The 22,411-nt window shown below is 43.7% G+C and overlaps 1 protein-coding gene across 1 annotated transcript; it reads left to right on the top strand.

Moving 5' to 3' along the window:
* Window positions 1–510: 510 nt before the first annotated feature.
* Window positions 511–20,649, top strand: LOC142599213 (Krueppel-like factor 9). The gene is made up of 2 exons (XM_075739146.1): window positions 511–1,544; window positions 17,866–20,649. Exons 1-2 carry the CDS (start codon window positions 1,073–1,075, stop codon window positions 18,087–18,089), a joined length of 696 nt encoding a protein of 231 aa, XP_075595261.1. The 5' UTR covers window positions 511–1,072; the 3' UTR covers window positions 18,090–20,649.
* The last annotated feature ends 1,762 nt before the right edge of the window (window positions 20,650–22,411 follow it).

The raw sequence follows: 22,411 nt of genomic DNA, 5'->3' as shown, positions 1-22,411 counted from the left end.
GGAGAGAAGGCCTGCTAGTTTTACAGAAGAGTCGGCTGGAAGTTTTGGAGCACTTGAGCGAGCCGCTTAGCCCTCAGGGCCGTGGCCGGCCCGCTGGATTTACAAGCGTTGCACACCCTTCCAAACCTCGCTCTGATTAGCCGAGCCCTTGGCAGTGACATCAGCCGACTCACTTTTCATTAGCCGGCTGGTTGCTGGGACTGTAGGACTTCAAGCGAGATACTTAACCCTTTCGATGCCGCGCGGCACCAGCGGCGCCGACCGCTCCGGCGGCCCCCCGCAGACTTGCCGGCAGGACCGCGCACCCCTCACGTAGGAGGGCGCGGGGTCGGTGGTGCGAATCGTCGGGGAGGCTGCAGCGAGGGAGACGTAGATCCCGCTTCTCTCCCATCATCGCCCTTTTAAACGGGCGCGCCAAGGCACCCAGAGTAGCACGCGGTCTGGGGAAAGAGCACAGGGATTGGTGGGTCTGTCGCATGGTGGACACACCCTCCATGTAAGAAGGCTCATCTGAGTGAAAGAGGCAAGGTAAACAGGGTTGACTTGAGCTGTTTGTTGGCCGATGGGCGGTGGCTCTGGCTGCTCCGGCGGCTCCTCCTCCGAATCTAACGTAAAGGGATTCGGCGCGGCTGTCCCTGAGCAGGAGTGCGCAGGGCAGCCAGCAGTTTCTACTAGCGGTCGCGTTTTGGCGTTCGCCGCTGTCCCTCAGCATTGCCCTCTATCTGCTGAATATTGTCTTGGGAGGGTGGGTGTGTGTGAAAGGCGAGCCCTGGGGGCAGCTTGATTTTTTTTTTTTCCCCTCGCGTTTTCTTTTATTAAATATCCCCCAGTGAACTACTTGAGGTCAGCTCCGGCAGCTGTATCTCTAAGACTCGTCCCAGCAGCACGCTGCCCAATACTGGACTGACCCCCCCAGCGGTTGGCGGACCATGGCTTGCAGCACCTGGTGTGACAGCGTGGCAGGCCCCAAGGGAGTGTATTGAGGTGCCCTGTGCTGCCCGGGGACTTGGCGGAGCGCAGCTGGCAGTGGGAGTGGGACTGTGCATGGCAGTGGCTGGGCTGCTCCCATACCATGTCAGCCATTGCCTACATGGACTTTGTAGCTGCCCAGTGCCTGGTGTCCATCTCCAACCGCTCTGCCATACCCGAAGCGGCACAGTTGAAAGTGCCGGGCGAGGAGCAGGTGAGAAAGGAGCTGTGTGACCCTTGTGACACTTGGAAGGACTACTGCACCTTGGTGACCATCGCCAAGAGCCTCCTGGAGCTGAACAAGTACCGGCCCCTGCCTGTCCCCTCCGTCTGCAGCGGCAACGTGGAGAGCCCAGACGAGGATGTTGGCTCTGACAGTGACACGACCACAGCGCCAGAGCTGGGGTTGAGCCTGGCACGCAACTTGGCGCTGGGGCAGCCCCCTCACCTGTGCGACGCCGTGCCCCCCAAGGGGAAGTTGGCGGGTGAGAAGCGGCATAAGTGCCCCTACAACGGCTGCGGCAAGGTCTACGGGAAGTCTTCCCACTTGAAAGCCCACTACCGAGTGCACACAGGCAAGCCGCGGGTGCGCGCGGGGGGGGGGGGGGGCGGGGCTTGAGGGAGCTGCTTGTCCTCGGGTGAACCCTGGGGGGATCGTTTGCTGCAATATCACTTATTTCCTCTTCCACGCTTTGGGTGGGGAACCTGTGGAGGTGGGTCCCGTGTGAGCTCTATCGGTGGCACCATAAATCGGGCCGAGAGCCCTCGGAGTTGTCTAAAATAGCACGGCTTGGTCGGGTGTGGTGTCTGGCTGGGCCAGCGGCTGGTGAGCAGGCCGCCTGTCACCGTGGGGGGTGAGTGGGGCCGGCTGTCTTGGGCAGGGCTTGGGCAGTGGGATGTGGCTCATCCTCCCGCACCCCTTTGGGCTTCCTGAATCCTCAAGGGAGAGCTTAACTCAGCTCCTTCAACAGTCCTGGTGTGAAAGGGTCGGCAATTAATGGAAGAAAGCCCAAGGAAGAAAAAGTCAGGGAGCAGAAGAGCAAGTCTTGTGGAAAATCTTAGTTTTTTTAGAAAGGTAGCAATGTTGGGAAAGTAGAATACACTTTTGGTAAACAGATCAGCTTGAAGAGAAGCTGTTGGTGACTGATATTCCAAGATTGCTGTATTGCTTTTATCTATGAACTTCTTGAATCAGATTTTCTGATCTAGCGCTACAGCACATAAGTTTCTTAGTTATGTGACAGTCACCTTCATTATAGATGCTGTGGTAGGTTAACCTTGGCTGGCTGCCAGATCCCCACCTAGCTGCTTTCTCAGTCCCCTCAACAGGACAGGAAAAATAAGAAAATAAGGTGGAAAAGCTCATGGATCAAGATAAGGACAAGGAGATTGCTTACCAATTACAGTCATGGCAAACCAGACTCTACTTGGGGAAGATTAATTTAATTTATTGCCAATTAAAAATAGAGTAGAACAGCGAGGAAACAAAACCCAAAACTTTTAAAATAAATAAATAAAACCCAACCTCAAATACTACTACCCACTTCCTAGGTTCACCTTCACTCCTTCATTCCTGATTTCTCTACCTCTTCCCCACCCCAAGCAGCACAGGGGGGATGGGGAATAGGGGTTGCAATCAGTTTGTAACACTTCATCTCTGCTGCTCCTTCCTCCTTACACTCTTCCCCTGCTCTAGCATGGGGTCTCTCCCACAGGATACAGTCCTTCAAAAACTGTTCCAGCATGGGTCCTTTCTGTGGGATAGAGTCCATCAGGAACAGACCTCCCCAGCATGGGCTCCTCACCACAGGCCATAGTTCCTTCCAGGAGCCTGCTCCAGTGTGGGCTCTCCACAGGATGCAGCTTCCTTCAGGGCATATCCACCTGCTCCAGCATGGCCCTCTCCATGGGTTGCAGGAGGGACAACCTGCTTCACTATGGTCTTCTCCACAGGCTGCAGGGGAATCTCTGCTCAGGTGCCTGGAGCACCTCCTCCCCTTCCTTCACTGACCTTGGTGTCTGCAGAGTTGTGTGTCTCTCATATTTTCTCACTTCTCTCTCTCACAGCTGCTGCACAGCATTTTTTTTACCCTTTCTTAAATATGTTATCACAGAGGCACTACCAACGCTGCTGACTAGCTCAGATTCGGCTAGTGGTGGGTCCATTTTGGAGCTGGCTGAAACAGCCCCTGTCTGGCACAGGGTTAGCCCCTGATCTTGTCTCATATAGGCCACCCCTGCAGCCCCCCCCAAAACCCCAACCTTGCCATGTAAACCCAATACAGATGTTTACTATAGTATTGGCTGTGGCAGAGCAGCTTTATATGAAGATGCTGAGCATGTTTTGAATGTAAGGAAATCCTTACTACTTTTCAGAGTATTAAGCTCTGAAAGAACACAGAGGCAGACTTTCTGCTCATATAAATGAGCAAGTTTCAGAGATGTTAATAGCATTTTGCTCACCTGCAGTAGTAAAGATTTTTGTCCCACTTCCTAAAAATAAATCAGTGGCTTTGGGTTAAAAAAAAAAGTCATCTTCTGTTCTTTGAAAGGATGTGTATTTGGTAATGCTCAACTACTGTTTTTACCTCTTTGAAGCCAGGTTTAATTCATCAGTTTTGCAGTCTGTTTTGATACTCCTTAGTATCTTTAAGCTTTACTTCATGCCAGGGAAACTGGATGTTTCAGGATCCTAGTAACAGCTTGAGTACTGAAGTGTAGGATGGTTGTATTGTATGTTGGCACCATACTCTGTCTCACTTCTGGGCTATGTGAACTGTTAAATCTTGGCATAGCCCCTTGTAAAGAGGAGGCCACATCTCCCTTGCATGGTGATAAATTACACCTTTTGGCTTTTGTTGGCAGACCTCCTCAAGCAGGTGAAGGACCAAATGAACTTAATGGGAAAATTCCAAAAGTATGCAACTTAAAAACCTGTCAGCCCCACAGACTCCCCATGGAAGAGATTTTCTTCAGGGACTTAGGTTACTTTGCAAATTATACCAGTAGGTTAACTTGTACTCCCTAGATGTGGCTCATTCAACTTGGAGGATTTAGCCATTGTCCATATGGGATTGGCTTCTTCTCTGCTCAGCTGTTCCTGTTATCATAACCTATCTCAGCTGAGATGGCATTTTTCACAAGGGCTTCATTTATAAGGCTGTGTCCTTTATATAGCCATGCACTCTTCCAAGTGGTTTAGAGGGTGTGGCAAAATGGAAACAGCCATTTAAAAAAAAAAATCTGCTGCAGGAACTCTTATTTCCTCTGGTTCTGCCTAACAATTAAGAGCATAGTAATTGCAGACTTTTTTTTAAATTTCTCTAGATTAAAGGTCTGTGTATGAGGAAGGAAAGGCATAGATCAAAGGAAACACACTGCCACATGCTTCATATCTGTTTTCGTAAATGACTTCTGGATTTTGTATATTGGCAGTGACAGTAAGTGGTGAAGTAAAAAATGAATTTATCACTGAGGGAACATGTTGCAAGTTATTGGTTTAGTATTTAGTGCAGTCTGAGTAGGGCATGCTCAAATCTGAACACTGGCTAAACTTCTATTGTTCCAACTTGCCTGTTCATCTAGTTATATTTGTATTGCAAAGGAAGAGACCTGGAGTTGGTTATCTACCTATGCCCTACTAGGAGATCTGTTATGTGCTTATCTCAAGAGGTCAGGAAAAGGAGGATTACTGGATGTGGTTCAGTGGTGGACTCTGTGTTTAGGTGGAGTTAAGACTGTCTCCATGAGCAAGGAAAGAAGATGATCAGTGATGACCCTTAAATAACCTCAATACCTACTCTAGGGATTACTGTGTTATCAACTCAGAGATTTCAGCTCAAATCCTCTTTTGGAGGCTGAAGGTAACTGATGCCTTGCAAAACTTTGGCTCACAAGTGACAAAGGAAATATATTAGTATCACTTCCACTTAGTGCTCAGATACCCACCCTGATATGGTGTGGTGGGTTGACCCTGGCTGGGGGCCAGGTGCCTACCAGAGCTGCTCCATCACTCCCCCTCCTTCTCTAGACAGGGGAAAAAAAGTATAACGAAAAGCTTATGGGTCAAGATAAGGACAGGGAGAGATCATTCACTAATTATCATCACGAGCAAAACAGACTGAACTTAGAGAGGAAATTCATCTAATTTATTACTAAGCAAAACACAGTAGAGGAATGAGAAATAAAACCAAATCTTAAAACACCTCCCCCCACCCCTCCCATCTTCCCAGGCTCAACTTCACTCCCAGCTTCAACCTCTGCCCCCCCTCAGCGGGGCAGGGGGATGGGGAATGGGGGTTACGGTCAGTTCATCACGCGGTGTTTCTGCTGCTTCTTCATCCTCAGGGGGAGGACTCCTCTCATTCTTCCCCTGCTCCAACATGGAGTCCCTCTCACAGGAGACAGTCCTTCATGAACTTCTCCAACGTGAGTCTCTCCCACGGGCTACAGTCCTTCACAAACTGCTCCAGCGTGGGTCTCTCCCACAGGGTGCAGACCTTCAGGAGCAAACTGCTCCAGCGTGGGTCCCCCATGGGGTCACAAGTCCTGCCAGCAAATCTGCTCTGATGTGGGCTCCTCTCTCCACGGGTCCACAGGTCCTGCCAGGAGCTTGCTCCAGCATGGGCTTCCCATGAGGCCACAGCCTCCTTCAGGTGCCTCCACCTGCTCCGGTGTGGGGTCCTCCACGGGCTGCAGGTGGAATCTCTACACCCCCTCATCCTTCCTCCATGGGCTGCAGGGGGACAGCCTGCTTCACCATGGTCTTCACCACAGGCTGCAGGGGGATCTCTGCTCTGGTGCCTGGAGCGCCTCCTCCCCCTCCTTCTGCACTGACCTTGGTGTCTGCAGAGTTTCTTAAATCTTCTCACTCCTCTCTCTGGCTGCAAAAGCGCTCTCTAACTGGTTTTTTTTTTCCTTCTTAGATATGTTATCACAGAGGCGCTGATTGGCTTGGCCTTGGCCAGTGGCAGGTCCATCTTGGAGCCGGCTGGCATTGGCTCTATCAGACACAGGGGAAGCTTCTAGCAGCTTCTCACAGAAGCCACCCCTGTAGCCCCCCTGCTACCAAAACCTTGCCATGCAAACCCAACACATATGGGGACCAAAACAGACATCAATTGGGATAGCATTTTGGGTGTTAACATGAAAATTAATATACTGTACAACCCACACTGCTTGCTGTATGCAATATAGTTCTAAGTATCTTCTGGAGTGGTGTGAGGCTTACAAAGGCCACTCACTTGTGAGTAGCACATAACATAAGTATTAAACGCTTAACTTGGACACACTAATGTACCTTCACTGTAGTTCTGTGTGATTAAAAAAATGCAGCAGTAAATAAACTTTGAGAGTTTTCTAATGTAAACAGTTATTAGTAACCAACTGAAATACAAAATGATGCTCCTAATGCATTTGTCTTCCCAAGCAACCATTGCATGTGCTGAGGCCCTGCTTTTCAGGAAATGGCTAAACATCTGCCTGCTGATGGGAAGTAGTGAATGAATTTCTTATTTTGCTTTGCTTGAGCACACAGCTTTTGCTTTCCCTATTAAAGTGACATTATCTTGATCCGTAGGTCGTCTTGCCTTCCTTCTATTTTCTCCCCATCCCACAGGAGAGGGGAATTAGAGGGGTAGGGTAGCTGTTTGGCTGGGGTCAACCCACCACAGTCTTCTGGAAACTCAAAGGCTCAAGCAAACAGTTATTATAAAGATAGTTTTGGTCTTTGAAATACATATACCTTTGAACCAACAGGTTTAGAGAATTACTAGTAAGATACAGACCTTTAACCTCTGAACATCAAGTCTTTGGTCTTCTAACTGTGTTTGCTCTTTCATGTCTCATTTTCTGTTAGCTGATCAAATATGAAACTAAACTACTCCCTGTCTTATCACTACTATCCAAAAGTAACTTGGAATTTATTATTTAAATTCTGATGTCTTGGACAGGAACACTATTATGGGTAAGATTGTGTGAACTATTTCCGATAGCATCCGAGGTACATGGCACTTTGAGTAGAAGATAAAAGATGGTGTTATCCCAAAGCTCACAAGCCAAAAGCTGTTTGTCTGGAGGGCAGGTGGAGGATATGAAATATGAAGTGACCTTACCTTAGTCTCATAATACTAAGGTAGTATTATAAGAATAGGACAGGTAAACTCTGATCAAGTTTGGTAGTAGCAGGATGGATTACAAGAGTGGTCTTTCTGCACAATAGTCTTGAGTATTGAGGTGGCATGGGCAAGTCTTGTAGACTTCCCCTGAGGGCTTTCTGAGCATAGAAAAAGGCCCAGACATAGGCAAGATGTGCACAAGACCAGAGCCCTGGAAGTAAGAGCAGATATGCAGAGGATTAGCTTGAAAATGCAGACTTCATTAAATAGGTAGTTTTAGATGTTTGATATGGTGGTGTGGTTTAACTCAGCTGGCAGCTAAAACAACCACACAGCTGTTTGCTCGCTCCCCCCCAGTGGGATGGGGGAGAGAATCAAACATTGGAGGGGGGAAGTAAAACTCATGGGTTGAGATAAAGGCAGTTTAATAGGACAGAAAAGGAAGATAATAATGATAAACAAAACCAAGTGATGAACAGCACAATTTCTCACCACCCAAAGTTGATGCTCTGCAAAAGCCTGAGTTGCTCTGCCTCCCAGCCCACTCCCCAGCTATATATGGATGGAGCATGTTGTCATATGGTATAGAATATCCTTTTGGTCAGTTTGGGTCAGCTGTCCTGGCTGTGTCCCCTCCCAGCTTCTTGGGCGTCCCCCTCCTTCTTGTTGGCAGGCCAGTACGAGAGGCTGAAAAGTCCTTGACTGCTTGGCAACAACTAAAAACATCAGTGTGTTATCAACATTATTCTCATCCTAAATCCAAACCACAGCACTATCTTCTTCTACTTTCTTCTGCTAAGAAGAAAATTAACTCTATCCCTGCCAAAATCAGGACATAATGGCCAGCAATATGTAGGTTTACCGTTAGCCTCAAAAATGAGGGGAGGGGGAACTTAACAGAGGAGGATGTGCAGAGAAGAAGATCTCCAGGGAAAATAAAGACAGACATATGAGAGTAAGCAATTTCACCCAGAAGGCCTGAGCAGGGAGCATTGAGCAAAGGACAAGATACCAAAAGAAAGGAAAAGAATGGCAGGAGAAACTAAATTAAAGAATGTACACTTGCTATGATGGTGTGAATGCAAGCCGGTAAAGGGGCATATGGCAGCTCATAGCAGATCCTCCTGGTTAGAAAAGAGGGATAGAGAAGGTACCATGATGTTAGTTTGCGAGATGCCTCTTACAGGACCTTTAGAAGCGAACTCACCTGCAGGGGGGTGTGTGTGGTGTGTGTAAATTGCAGATACTTCCCAAAATTTAGTGCTACAATTTGGTGGGAAGTTCATGTCTACATCAGGTACTCTTAAAGTTAGATGCACAAAAAATCCTATTGTATGAAAAGTTTTCCCTTTAACTAGGTTTTATAGCCAACTGCCATCTTGTAAATCAGATCCAAACAATACAGACTTTGTAACATTAGGCAGTTGATACACCCTTAAACTCTTCTGATATTTCGCTGCAATTGATAGTCAGTAGTAGGTTGTGGGCAGAAGCATGGATCCATAGATGGCCATTCTACAAGATGAATCTGAGGAGCATTTCTGGTAGAAGGGAAAGACACACGCAGCAGCTGATTAGTGCTGCAAAATAGATATCGTAGCATTGATCCAGGTGCCATATCAGTTTAGTTTGATTGTTTAGCCTGGAGAAAAGGAGGCTCAGGGGAGACCTTACGTTGTGGTTTTACCCCAGCCGGCAGCTGAGCACCACGCAGCCGCTCACTCACTCCCCCTCATCGGGATGGAGGAGAGAATTGGAAAAGTTAAAGTGAGAAAACTCGTGGGTTGAGACAAAGACAGTTTAATAGGGAAAGCAAAAGCCATGCGCACAAGCAAAGCAAAGCAAGGAATTCATTCACCACTTCCCATGAGCAGGCAGGTGTTCAGCCATCTCCAGGAAAGCAGGGCTCTGTCACACATAACGGTTACTTGGGAAGACAAGCACCATCACTCCGAATGCTGCTGCCCCCCTCCCCTCCCCCCCTCTTCCCCCAAGCTTGTTATAAACTGAGGATGATGTCATATGGTATGGAATATCCCTTTGATCAGTTTGGGTCACCTGTCCTGTCTGTGTCCCCTCCCAACTTCTTGCGCACCCCCAGCCATCCCCCTGGCAGGGCAGTGCGAGAAGCAGAAAAGGCCTTGGCTCAGTGTAAGCACTGCTCAACAATAGGTCCATAGAACAAAAACATCTCTACATTATCAACGCTGTTTCCAGCACAAATCCAAAACATAGCCCCATGCTAGCTACTATGAAGAAAATTAATCCTCTCAGCTGAAACCAGGACACCTTATCACTGTCTATAACTACCTGAAAGGAGGTTGTAGTAAGGTGGGTGTCTGTCTCTTTTTCCCAAGTAACAAGTGATAGGACAAGAGGAAACGGCCTAAAGTTGCGCCAGGGGAGGCTTAGATTGGGTATTAGGAAAAATTTTTTCACCAAAAGGGTTATCAAGCACTGGAACAGGCTGCCCAGGGAAGTGTTTGAGTCACTATCCCTGGAGATATTTAAAACACGTGTAGATGTGATGCCTAGGGACATGGTTTAGTGGTGGACTTGGCAGTGTTAGGTTAACGGTTGTACTCTATGATCTTAAGGCTCTTTTCCAACCTAAATGATTGTATGACTGTACTGCTTTGTTATTTATATTCTAGATTATCACTAGATTGACAGACTGTACACATACAGATATGCTGGTAGTCCTCTGCTTGAGCTTGAGTGTTGTGTGTAAGCATAATCTGAAATATATGCAATGCAATGACACATTGACGGTTCCTTTACAATAAGATTGAAGAGCAGAAAGTGGAGCCAGCAGGATATTTTTGCTAAACCCAGACCTTTGTCTGCAACCCCTGTTCTCAAGGATTTATAAAAACATGCAAATTCCTAGGGTTCTAATAGGCATATTTCCAGGTATTGGAGAAATATGATCCTATTGACTGGAAACCTTGCTAGCTGAGCAAGGTAGGCAAAAATCATAAAGATTAAGTCCAGTGTGGCCTGACTCAGTTGTGGTTTATTTCTGTTTCAAAAAATAAAGTGAGTGTATGTTTCACAGTGGGGAAAACACCCTAGAAAAGCTTGCATGGGTTATATTAATTCAGTCCATGTAAGGAAGTACACATGTAGGAAAGAAGCAGTGAGCAGGCATTGCCCATAAGGATGTGACTCCTGTTGCCAGATGGATGTATTGAAAATGCAGCTCTACTGAGTTCCTGCATGCTGTTGTGTTATGATATTGAAGACCATGTGGTAGACATCACCTGTGCTTTTTTTTTTAAGTTTGTGTCTCTTGAACTCCTAGGTGTTAGGATCCATGTGGGAATGATCATTCCCCTTCATTAATTGCAGTGCTGTTCTGTACCATGCTGTTCATTGCCTCACAGAGCTCCCAAACCTGCAGCCAGAAGAGCAGGCAGAAGCCAAGTTAAGACTAAAAGGCCAAACTTTGGGGTAGTGATGGTAAAGCACACTTCAAATGTTTATTTGTGGTAATGAAGTTTATCATCTAGATGTAAGCTATGGTGACTGTGAATAGCCTGAGAACACTCTATAAATACCTTAACATTGAAGGAAGAGTGTTGAAATATTGACTAATGAATTAATATTAAAATAATCAAAATTATATTATCTTTCTGAATACACATAAAATTGAGACCAGTAATCTACCTCAGTTTCATCAAAGATGGACAGAAGGCATTAAGTACAGCAACCATGTGTGTTTCTGGCCACAAGTGTTAAGCTTGTCTGTACATGAGCAACTTGATAAGATAACCACCACTTAACCTCCTTCACACACATCTTCAGAGAACAGAAGAGTACACTGCAGTGAGGACAATGCTTGCTCTGAGCAAGCTGAGCTTAGCTGTTGTTCATCTGGTTGTGGTAGGCCCTACAGGCATGTTGACTGTGGTTACTTTCAGCTAGCCCCACAGATGCTTGCAACATTGATCTCTGCAGAACCAGGTCACCAAGGGGAATCTGAAGAAAGGTCTTCCCTTGCAACCCAAATGCATAAGGAGAGCCAAGCACCTCAAAGAGGGAGCCCCAGCTGTGCATAGAACTGTCTGTGTTAGCATGTTGGTAGTTCAGCGCCTGACTCCAGGCTGGAGAGAAACATGGTCCTATATTTGTTCAGGATGCCTAACCATTAACCTTCTTCTGAAGCAAAGTACCTATGCCAAGTCATTCTTCTTTGTGCTAGAGAGGAGGGAGGGGAGAAGTTCCATAACACTATTATACCCAGTAGCTCAGTAATTAGAAAATGCCATCAGTAGCTGAAAGATGAGTTTTCAAGTCCTTGTTCTGGGGAGTTCAGAAAGAGACCCCTCTGATCGGAGAAAGTTTCTGCTCCTTACCCTGTTGAAGCTGTTCCTCTTTAACAAGCATTTAATTATTTAGATGGAACAGGAACCTAAATCCAGTACTTCTCAATATCAGGTAAGTGCCCTAAGCACCATGCTATGAGTTGGTCTCTCTCCATCACTCAGGTAATATTCAATATTACTGTAAAATGGAGGAAGGTCAAATGGAGAAAAGATGGAAAAGGAGAAGAGGTAGAGACTTGCCCCAGAGTATCCGAGAGTCTATTGCTGAGGATATTCCTCTCAGCTATGAAAAATGTGAATTTAACTCTCAGGTGAAGTCTTTCATCTCCCAGGTAGCTTCCCTGACTGATAGACATAAGGGAGCATAAGCCCCCAAATAAAGCCTTTTCTAAGGCATACTGGGAGGGATATAATCCAGTAGAGAAGCTACAAGGATGTTCCTTACATCTGACACTGTATCAGATGGGGTAACAGCAAGATTGAGTCTCACTGGGATTCAGGCATGAACTAGGACTCCCAACAGCTCAGTAGAGCTGGGTTTTAGTGGGTGGTTTTGCATCTGGGTTCGACAGGGGTTTTTTGATGGTTTGGGTTTGTTTGGTTTGTTGGTTTTGGGGTTTTTTTGAAAGAAACTCAAACACCTGCACACATAAGCAGCTGTTGAGTGGTGGGTTTTGAAGATGTCAGAGCAGTCTATTTGCTGAAGGTGGCATTTTTAACACCTTAATCAACCTGTAGTGTTAAGTCCTGAGTGATGGTGGAATAAACTTATTGATGCAAATTATCCATCCATTGCCTATCCTGTAATCACTTGACATTGATTAGGAGTCTATCCTGTAATCACCTGACATTGATTAGGAGTCTGAATAGAGTACAGACACTGCATCCCATAAGTGAAACAGAAGCATCATCAGTTTTGATACTGAATATAGTTGCTATTATGCATCCTAGTCAGCACAGTCCTACCATGTACCTGATGGTATCTTGTTTTGTACACACATCAGTCAAGGGTGTCTAATTAGCTGTCTGTTCATGCAGCTGCAACTACAGTCCATCTGATTTCCTAGTTAATGTGTGAAGCAGTATCATTAGCATTATTTGATAACAAACTGTTCTGCATTAGCCAACATAGATCCCAGACTCTGGACTCATGGCTGTGCCCAACTTCACTACTGTCAGCCAGAAAAACAAAACAAGTCTAACAAACAGCTCATCTTGGCCAGATTTCCATCCATACCAACAGCAATTTCTGAAAGTCTTCTGTAAAGTCAGTGTTCAAACAATTCCAGTAATTCACTTAATACTCTGTGGAGTGAACTTAAAATTAAGTTTGCACCACAGAAGCTCAGTTTGTTCCAGTCCTAGTGCATGTCCTTTTATAAGCCTTTAATAGCCTAAGTGTGTGATTATCAATTTTGTCTTCAGCTTTTTCAAACACCACTTTTTCATTTTCCCTCTGAAAAAATAAGGCAGTCCAGAACTTATGACTTGGTTGTCTAAATTGTCATCTTTGTTAAAGCCATTGAATTGCAGCTCCTAACCTCAGTCATCCACATCTAAAACAGCATCTTGTAGTGAGAAGACAAATGTCGAATCAGGATATTGGGTATAATACCTGTAGTATTCATTAATCTACTAATGTAGACTTTATTTTCTTTTTTCTTTTCTTCCCCCCCAACCCTGCACAAGACCACAGTGTAGAAAACCTGGAATGTCTCAGGGCAGGACCAAAAAAAGCTAAATAATTGACACCCCCCCAGTCAGAAAAAAATGGAAAGTTACCTGCTTCAGCTCATAAAAAGCAGCTTAGATAGAGTTTAAACTTGCAGAGAAATTAAAACTCTTGATTTGAGGGAGAGCATGTGAGAAGGAATGGGAGAAAAGATCAGCTGGAGCAAGAGAACAGAGATCAAAAGGATCCACAATGGCTTTATATCCATATGGGATCTGATGCAGAAGTGCGAGTTCTTTAGACTTCAGCAAACATCTATGGAGAACTGATGTTAGCTTGTGCTGTTATGTCCATTGCTACGTCCCTGGTGGCAAACAGGATAAAGAATGGGAATTCTGCAGACACCTATTCCAATAACCTTTAAATGAATTTGTTTCATTTGTTACTTCTGTAAGCTGCCTTGGATATGTTTTTTGAATAAAGTTTTATCTCTTGTTCAGATTATCACATATGGTTTTAAGGTATTGTTGATACATCAGTAGCCATTCCTCCATCACTTGGTTGAAATCCAAGCTAAGGCATGTTTTAAGACATAAGTAGCATAGTGACAACAAAGGAAATAAATAGTACATAATACCACTTCATTTTAAGGGTTTATTCTGCTCATTTCAAGCCTTAGCAGTACTAAGGGGAAAAACATGTGAGGGAGGGTGTTGTGGTTTTACCCCAGCTGGCAGCTGAGCACCATGCAGCTGCTCACTCACTCCCCCTCATCGGGACGGGGGAGAGAATTGGAAAAATTAAAGTGAGAAAACTTGTGGGTTGAGATAAAGACAGTTTAATAGGTAAAGCAAAAGCCATGCGCACAAGCAAAGCAAAGCAAGGAATTCATTCACCACTTCCCATGGTGTTCAGCCATCTCCAGGGAAGCAGGGCTCCATCATGCATAACGGTTACTTGGGAAGACAAGCACCATCGCTCCGAATGCTGCTGCCCCCCTCCCCCCCTCTTCCCCCAAGCTTGTTATAAACTGAGGATGATGTCATATGGTATGGAATATCCCTTTGATCAGTTTGGGTCACCTGTCCTGTCTGTGTCCCCTCCCAACTTCTTGTGCACCCCCAGCCATCCCGCTGGCAGGGCAGTGTGAGAAGCAGAAAAGGCCTTGACTCTGTGCAAGCACTACTCAACAACAACAGGTCCATATAACAAAAACATCTCTATATTATCAATGCTGTTTCCAGCACAAATCCAAAACATATCCCCATGCTAGCTACTATGAAGAAAATTAACCCTCTCAGCTGAAACCAGAACAGAAGGGAATGTCTGAGCAGAGCACAGAAGTCAGTAGCACCTCGTTATCCAGCCTAGATACCTGATCTCTCTCTAATAGATTTAGGCATTTCTGCAGGCTGAAGAGCTGTCCTCAGGTAGATTATAAGAAATGTTGCTTCTGGGGAAGAATGCCTGAACTTTTTCCACTGCTCTGGAGCGTAGGTACCTGATATAGAGCCATATACACAGAAACCACGAGATAGTAAAAGAGCAGTACAAGTGAAATGCTTGACTCAAATGTCATGTACAGACATCAAGCAGAGCAAAGCCAGAAGGGATCAGTTAGTGTGGTGCTATCACACAAATGCTCTATATGGTTGTGTGTACCTTCCCTGTGTTACCCTGGGTTGTAGCTGTGATCATGCCCTTCATGTGTATATGAGCAAACATACAGTTTTAATTTCTTCTATACAGGCAGTGCTAATTCCAAAAGGCTTTCAACCATGTTTAAAAACATACAGCAGGAAGCCAATAAATCTATAAAAAATCAGAATGGCTTGCAGTGATGTTTCCACCCTGCTCTGGGTTAATGTGCCAGGCTAAATTGCCATTTTGCTATTTCTGCTTCCTTCCTTGATCAAGACCCAGTCTTGCTGTGAGATGAGGAAAGAAATTGCACAGGAAGCAGGCTATGCTGTGGCTGGCCTAAGAGGCTACCTTAATGTGCAAACTCTTACTCATCTAGCTAAAACTACCAAATGCTGGTCATTCTGGGACAGAGTAATCTGCCTGTCAAGGAATACCATATAATTAGAAGCCATTAAAATTACTACATTACTTATGAGAGTTTCACTAGGGTTTTAAGGGCCCATTGTGTGGCTAAATCTCAGGTTATTTAGTCCATCATCCTCCTTTGTAGCCAAAAAGATAGGCCTGTAAAGAAGGCCTACTTGTATTATATGTGATAAGAAACTATTCATTGTTACTTTAGGTAGAAGGCTAATGATTCTTAGAATGAACACCTGCCACACATCATGATAAAAAGGAGGAGCTACAAGACACTTCAAGGCCCTTATGTACATACTTTTCAGAAAGGGAGGACACTAATTGCCTCCAGGAGCATCCTTATCTTCCTGAGGCATATAGTGAGCAATTACCAACACTGAAGTATTGAGAAACTAGGGGAAAGGTAATTTGGGCCAGGGTCCCCACGACCACCGACCCATAATTGTACCACCTACTCAAAAGATAGAGGCGGAGAAAGGAACTGAGCATGCGTTCTAGTTTGCATACTAGGCAAAGAAATATGAACCAATTATTGTAATGGGGAGTGTACCACTTTGTAATCTTTGTAACATTTGTGTATAAATATGACAAGAGAACCAGCCTTAGGTGTGCCTGATTAGAGGAACTATCCTCCTGATACCCAGCACTGCAATAAAAGGAAATGCCTGCTTCTTAATGCTAAATTGGTGTTAAGGAGTTTTCTTTTATTCCCAAATTTCCGTGACACCTTGACATCACATTTTCTGGATGCCATCAATCATTTTCCCCCTACTCCTCTGTCCCCATTCTTCTCTCTAAAGCTTTGCAATGTTTTCCATTACTGGTTCTCATCCTGGCTTCTGGGCTATTAATTCCTCAAGTCTTTAGCCTGGTGTTTCATCCCTGCTGCTGTGTCTGAGGAGTTATTCCAAGGCACACTTGCTTGTAAATTACTCCTTTTTTTTGTGATCTGTAAATGTAAAATGAGCTTGTGTGTTGTGTCAGCCTTCACAGTATACTGGAGTTCTTGAATTTCTTTCCAAGTCTTCCAAGTTGGAAACACTTCTGGGATAGTTTTTATATTTCATGGTTGACTATAAATAGCTGTCACATAGCTGTTATTTATATTCCCTTCAGGAGACTCTTAAGAAAGGGAATTAAGGCATCAAAGTGTACTGGCATGTGATGGCTGTGACTGAAAGCTTTCATGCAAACTTAAAAGTTTTCATTTCCTTCTGTGTCATATAACTGAGTCAGTGTACTGACCTGAGCATAATGCAAATGGTATGGAATAAGTGATGGAGATTGTACTGAGTCTGGCTGGGATGGAGTTAACTGCCCTCATAGCAGCCCATATAGTGCTGTGCTTTGCATTTGTGGGTAAAACCATGTTGATAACACACCAGTGTTTTGGCTACTGCTGAGCAGTGCTCGCACAGCATCAAGGCTTTCTCTCCAAACCACCCTCCAAAGGCCAGTATGCTGGGGGTGGGTAAGAGGTTGGGAGGGGACATAGCTAGGACAGCTGACCTAAACTGACCAAAGGAGTATTCCATACTTTGTAATGTCATGCTCAGCAATAAAACCTGAGGGAAAGGAAGGGGGGGGGGGCATTCATGGTTAAGGCATTTGTCTTCCAAAGCAACTGCTACACATACTGAGGCCCTGCTTTCCAGGAAGTGGCTGGACATCTGCCTGCTGATGGGAGGCATCTGCCTTTTTGCCTTTGCTTTTCCCATTAAACTACCTTTATCTCAACCCATGAGCTTGTCCATCTTATTTTCTCCCCCTGTCCTGTTGAGGAGGGAGAGTGAGAGAGTGACTGGGTGGGAGTCTGGCAGCCAGCCAAGGTCAATCCACCACAGTCAGCTTTGCAGATCAGGAAGAATTGGGTCTGTGACTGTATACAAGGCCCATGCAACCTTGCAGAGGTTAACTGCAGGGATTTGACGTGTTAGGGAAATTATAGTGAGTACTGTTCACTTCTAATATCCTTGTTTTTAAAACAAAGGTGCAGCGTATTTTAGGTTAAGGTGTTTGGGTTTGTTCTTTGCCATCTTAGCAAATATTTGTATTGCTAGAGCTGTAAATAATGAGATAATTTTCTTGCCTTCAAATCAGCCATCTAAGAGATTGAGGGGAGTCCTTTATGTTGTGGAGCAGCTTGGATTTCTGGGAGAAAGGAAAAGAGGGGGAGCATAGACCTTCTCTCTACAGCCACAGCATTTTTTGCTGTACATATTTGTAGCCCTGGGGCTGCACAGCTCTCCCAATCCCCTCCCCACTCAATTCTTCCCAGAGTGGAATTACTTGTCCTAGGTGAGATTTTTTTTGCTGCTTTTGTAATGGTTACCGATTATTTTATTCAGCAGAATGGAAGTGTTAGAGGAATAATAGTGGTGGTCTTTTCTCAAACCTCTGTAGTGAGCACATAAAAATGTACAGGAATAGGCAGAGCTCATCTGTTGTTATGACAGAATTCAGAGTCATGTAAGGTTCTGCACTAGAGTGAGAGTTTCATGCGGTTGGAGGGGGTTTGGCTTCTGCTAGAGGTGAGACTGAAATCTGACGAAGTGATCAACAGCTCTGCAGACGCTGACACCATGGCAAGAAATAAAGGCAGCTTTTCCCCTCAGCAGCATATTCCCCAGATTCTCAGCTGTCCTGCTGCAGCAAAGTTTGTATGTGCTGGTGTTTATATCCCTCCCCTAAATTTCTTGTCATCCTTTCGTCCCTGCAGGTGAGCGACCGTTCCCCTGCACGTGGCCTGGTTGCCTTAAAAAGTTCTCCCGCTCCGATGAGCTCACCCGGCACTACCGAACCCACACAGGTGAAAAACAGTTTCCGTGCCCCCTCTGCGAGAAGCGGTTCATGCGGAGCGACCACCTGACAAAGCATGCCCGGCGCCACACCGAATTTCACCCCAGCATGATCAAGCGAACCAAAAAGTCCAGTTCCTTGTGAAGGCAGAGCTGGCCTGGGGAGGGGAGTGGGGGAAGCGAGCCGTGGCAAGGACATGGTGAACAGTGCAAGAGCAGTCTGCTGCTGTGCTGTTCACAGTCTCTACTCACGGTTTGAAAGCACATGTAACCGAAGTTTAAAAAATAAGTACTCTCTGCCCCTCTCCCCACCCTTTGCTAGGAACAACAGTCTTAAGCAAGTGACTTGCAGAGTGAGTGAGGGAAGGGATGGTGATTGGACTAGGCAATGACTTTCTTTTTTAATTTAAAGCATTGACACTAGTGTATATATGCCTGACTGGATGGTTTGGCCTGCGACACCACAGTAGTGTGATTCCAAGGTCTTTGTGATTGCTGTGTCATGAACATGTTTTGTTGAACAATGTAATGCTGCTTGTATTTAAAATTTATTGAGTAAAACCACATTCTGAGTCACTTAATTCTCAAGTAAAAACTACATTTTAAAAGTGGGTTTACTTCTATCTCAGAATGATTCTTCATTTTAAAAGGCGGTTAAGAGAAACATTGCATCTGACTGATACACAAAAATAAGGTGAATTTATACTCAAGAAGACCCGTTAAAGTAAATGTGTCTTTTCAATTTTTCTTTGTATTAACTATAATTTTTGAATATAAGATGCACTTTTTCCAGTAAAAATGTGTATAATTCAAGCAGATACTTAAAACAAAAAAAGCCACAACAGCTCAGTCATTTTCCAACAGTATGTGTATTTAGCTCTATTATTTACTTACCAAGAAAAATAGAAATTTACCTGTGTAATGTGGCAGGGGTATGAAGGCAGAAAAATACATCTCTCAGTTAACCCTATACTTTCATTTGACAATAAACACAGTACTGTACTATAGAAATGCCACTAACAGTGCTTTATTTTGCTGTGTTTTGTTTGAATGGATGCATAACAGCAGCTGTCATCTTTGTAAACTGCTCCTTTTTAAAGGTTTTTTTTTCTCTTCATACACTTATGTAACTCCTGCAAAATCCAATGGCAGTTGTGTGTGCTTATGGAGAGAGTAGACATTTCCTTAAGAGCACTCTATTAATGGAAACAGCTAAAATTATCGTAAAGAACATTTTGAAAGGGCTCCTATATCTCTTTATAGCTGTTGCTGTAGAGTATGGGGGAAAACCATGAGCTAATTGGAAATACAACACAGAAGATGTGTCATAATATTCCTAGTGTCATAAGCTTCTCTAGGTACCTTGCATTGTACCTGTGTCATGTATGACACATCAAATACTGAGAAAGGCAATATTTATTTTAAAACTGTTTTGCTCTTTAAGAGGAGCAAACACATCACTCCAGGGAAACTTTAAATCATTTTCATTATCTGAGTATCCCATCTTTGCTATGTTAAAAACATGAACTGTAAGAGGTTATCAGTGATTTTTTTTCCCCTCCCCAACTACTTATAGGGGAAGAATTATGTTTACACATTTTTCTTTCCGGAAACATTCTTCTGTTCTGTTTTCACCCCTCAAGAAGAAGAAGGGGAGGTGCAGTCCTTAGAGTCTTTGGGCCAAATTCATCTCAGGATAATCACACTGAAATCCAAAGTATTTCCTCCACAAATGAATTTAGGTCATCTTGTAAAATATTTTACACAAAAATCTTGTTAGTACACCTGAAATTGCAGTATCTTATTGTATTACCTGATAAAAAGCTTGCTTCCTCGAAACACAAATTAAAAAATCAACTCAGAGAGTATTTTCTTCTACAGCTGTATATAGCTTTCAGCATTAGAAATAGTTTGCATATAGTTCATGATAAATTCTGTCTATGCAAGGAGAACTGCTTTAAGGCATTAGGGATATTGAGCAGTCTATGCAATAAAGAGATGTGTTTTCTTCAGTGAAGACATCAGGAAACCAGGCACATTTTCTACCTCCATTTCAGCTTTTTGAAACATTTATTTTAGAAACCAAACTTTAATTTCTGATGTCCAAATTGAGTTGTAGGAACATATGTTCTTCCTAATAAAAATAGGTAGCAGTATTTCTATTGATCTAGAAATATAGTGTTCTGCTTAGCAGTACTGTTAATGCTGCCTTGTTGAGTGGGGTCAGGGCCATGTGTAACCCAATGACATTCAAAGGAGCATTCACATTCACCTTCATTCTTCTCTATGAAGATCACACAAACTTTAGAGTCTGTCATACAGTATTGTTGCCATTTTGTAGGACAAATGCAGTACTTGGAAAATTAAGGTCTAAGCCAGTGAAATATGAAACATTCACATCCTATCAACTACAATGGAGAGCTACAGCTGATAAACACCTCTTAAATCAATATGTAAATATTTTGGCTACCAGGAATAACATACATATGGATGTAAATGTCCAAATTTAGGGATCCCAGCTTGAATAGTTGGGGTAGAATGCACATTTAAAGAAATGTCATTGTTTCTTCACATTCTAAAGGAATTAACAGATGGGGGGGTACTTTGGTCCATGAAACAATGGAATATATAGATTCATGTTAATATACTTGTGACAAAATCCTGTTTCTGAAAAAAAAAACCCAAACACAAAAATCACAAACAAACCCAAAACAAACTCAACTCCTAAACAGTAACTGATTTGCTCTAATGTATACTGTATTTCAGCATAGGACAGATGGGATTAATGTGATTCATTAACCACTAATAGAATATATTGGGAATGATCAAGTTTGGAGATTTATATTTTATTGTCCTGTTAATTTTGCTTTTTAAGGGGTTTTTTTGTTTTGTTTGGTTTGGGTTTTTTTTAGTAAAAGCAAACAATAAATCTAATATATGAAACAAACTCCAGGTTAGTTCTTTGCATCTTGAAGTTGTTAAGTTTTGAAAGAGTGTTGCAAATATTGGAAAAGAAAGGAAAATCAGGTTCTCTAATACTGTATGTACTTGTACTATTTTGGAAATACTTTATAGTGCTGAAGTTAAGACAGCTCCTCTCCTTGGTTAAGAAAGCCCATTACTATAGAGAAGCCACAGCTTTAAAGGTATAGCTATACAACATCTGTTTTGAACAATTTTTCATGACCTGTATTGCAGATCTATTTTCAGTTTGCAGATGGACTTAGCCCAGCATACACCAGACTGGACACATACTTCAAAATGCTGGTTTGCAGATTAGTGATCTCTAACACTGTAAAATACCAACTTTCCAACAGTTTAATCAGTTATCAGTTTTCTTTTTGTACAGTATTGGTATTCTTTATGTTATTTTGCTGTCCTGTTTGGTAAATAACATAAAATTGTATAAAAAAAAAAAAAAGGAAAAAAACAGTAGACATCATAGATGGTTTTGTACATATATATAATGTTCAAATTAAAAAAAAACAGTTAAAAAAGCAAATGTTGTTTTGAATGATTGTCATCTAAACCAATCTGAATTATTATAAAAAAATACTGCTTCACATGATGAAATCCATGAGTTGAATGGTGTATGAGCCAGCTTCAAAGATCTTAGCATTGCTAGTTATTATGCTTGGGTCATGTTTCTCTACTTTTTCCGAGTATTTTCCCAAGTATTCCTAATCCAACTACTCCAGGGAGACAAAGAATAATTGTGGCATAACTTACATTGGGGGAAGAATATTACCTCACTAGCACGCTCCAGCTACTAGGAAGTTTCTCTCCCATTGTTCAGTGGCTTTTGAGCTCAAGCTGATGCTTTCCCTTGCACCATGCAGCTGCCCCATGAGCTAACATGCTTAAGCTTGTACAACCGCACTGCTACCTTGAGATTTCCATGGATTTGAATGGGTTCATGAATGTAAGGAGAAAAACTACCTGTTCAGCCTCTGAAGGAAGGAAAGACAAGGAGCCCGGCCCCAAAAAGCTCATTGACATTTATAGTCAGAATGAGCTAAGAGCAACTACTTACACTAACTTAACCTGGTACCTGAACTGTGCTAGGGTGTGAGCAAAATTAGATTCCTGACCCAAGGGAATATTTTAACCCTCTAGCAATATTTAACCCTCTGAGACAGAGGGATGGGATAGTGCTAGCTGCAGTTAGAACAAGATACATAAGCAAACTTCAGGTTTTGACATGATATTAATGACATATAGACAGTGGGACTGAGTGCACCCTCAGCAAGCTTGCCGACAACACCAAGATGAGTGGAGCAGTTGATTCACTAGAGGGAAGGGATGCCATCCAGAGGGACCTTGACAGGCTTGAGGAGTGGGCCCATGTGTACTTCATGAAGATCAACAAGGCCAAGTGCAAGGTCCTGCACCTGGTTCAGGGCAATCCCCAATATCAATACAGACTGGGGCCCGAATGGATTGAGAGCAGCTCTGCAGAGAAGGACT

This window comes from Balearica regulorum, chromosome W (genome assembly GCF_011004875.1).
Source record: "Balearica regulorum gibbericeps isolate bBalReg1 chromosome W, bBalReg1.pri, whole genome shotgun sequence".
NCBI classification, from domain to species: domain Eukaryota; kingdom Metazoa; phylum Chordata; class Aves; order Gruiformes; family Gruidae; genus Balearica; species Balearica regulorum.
Note: the sequence above shows the minus strand (reverse complement) of the source record. Positions and strands in the feature narration are given on the sequence as shown.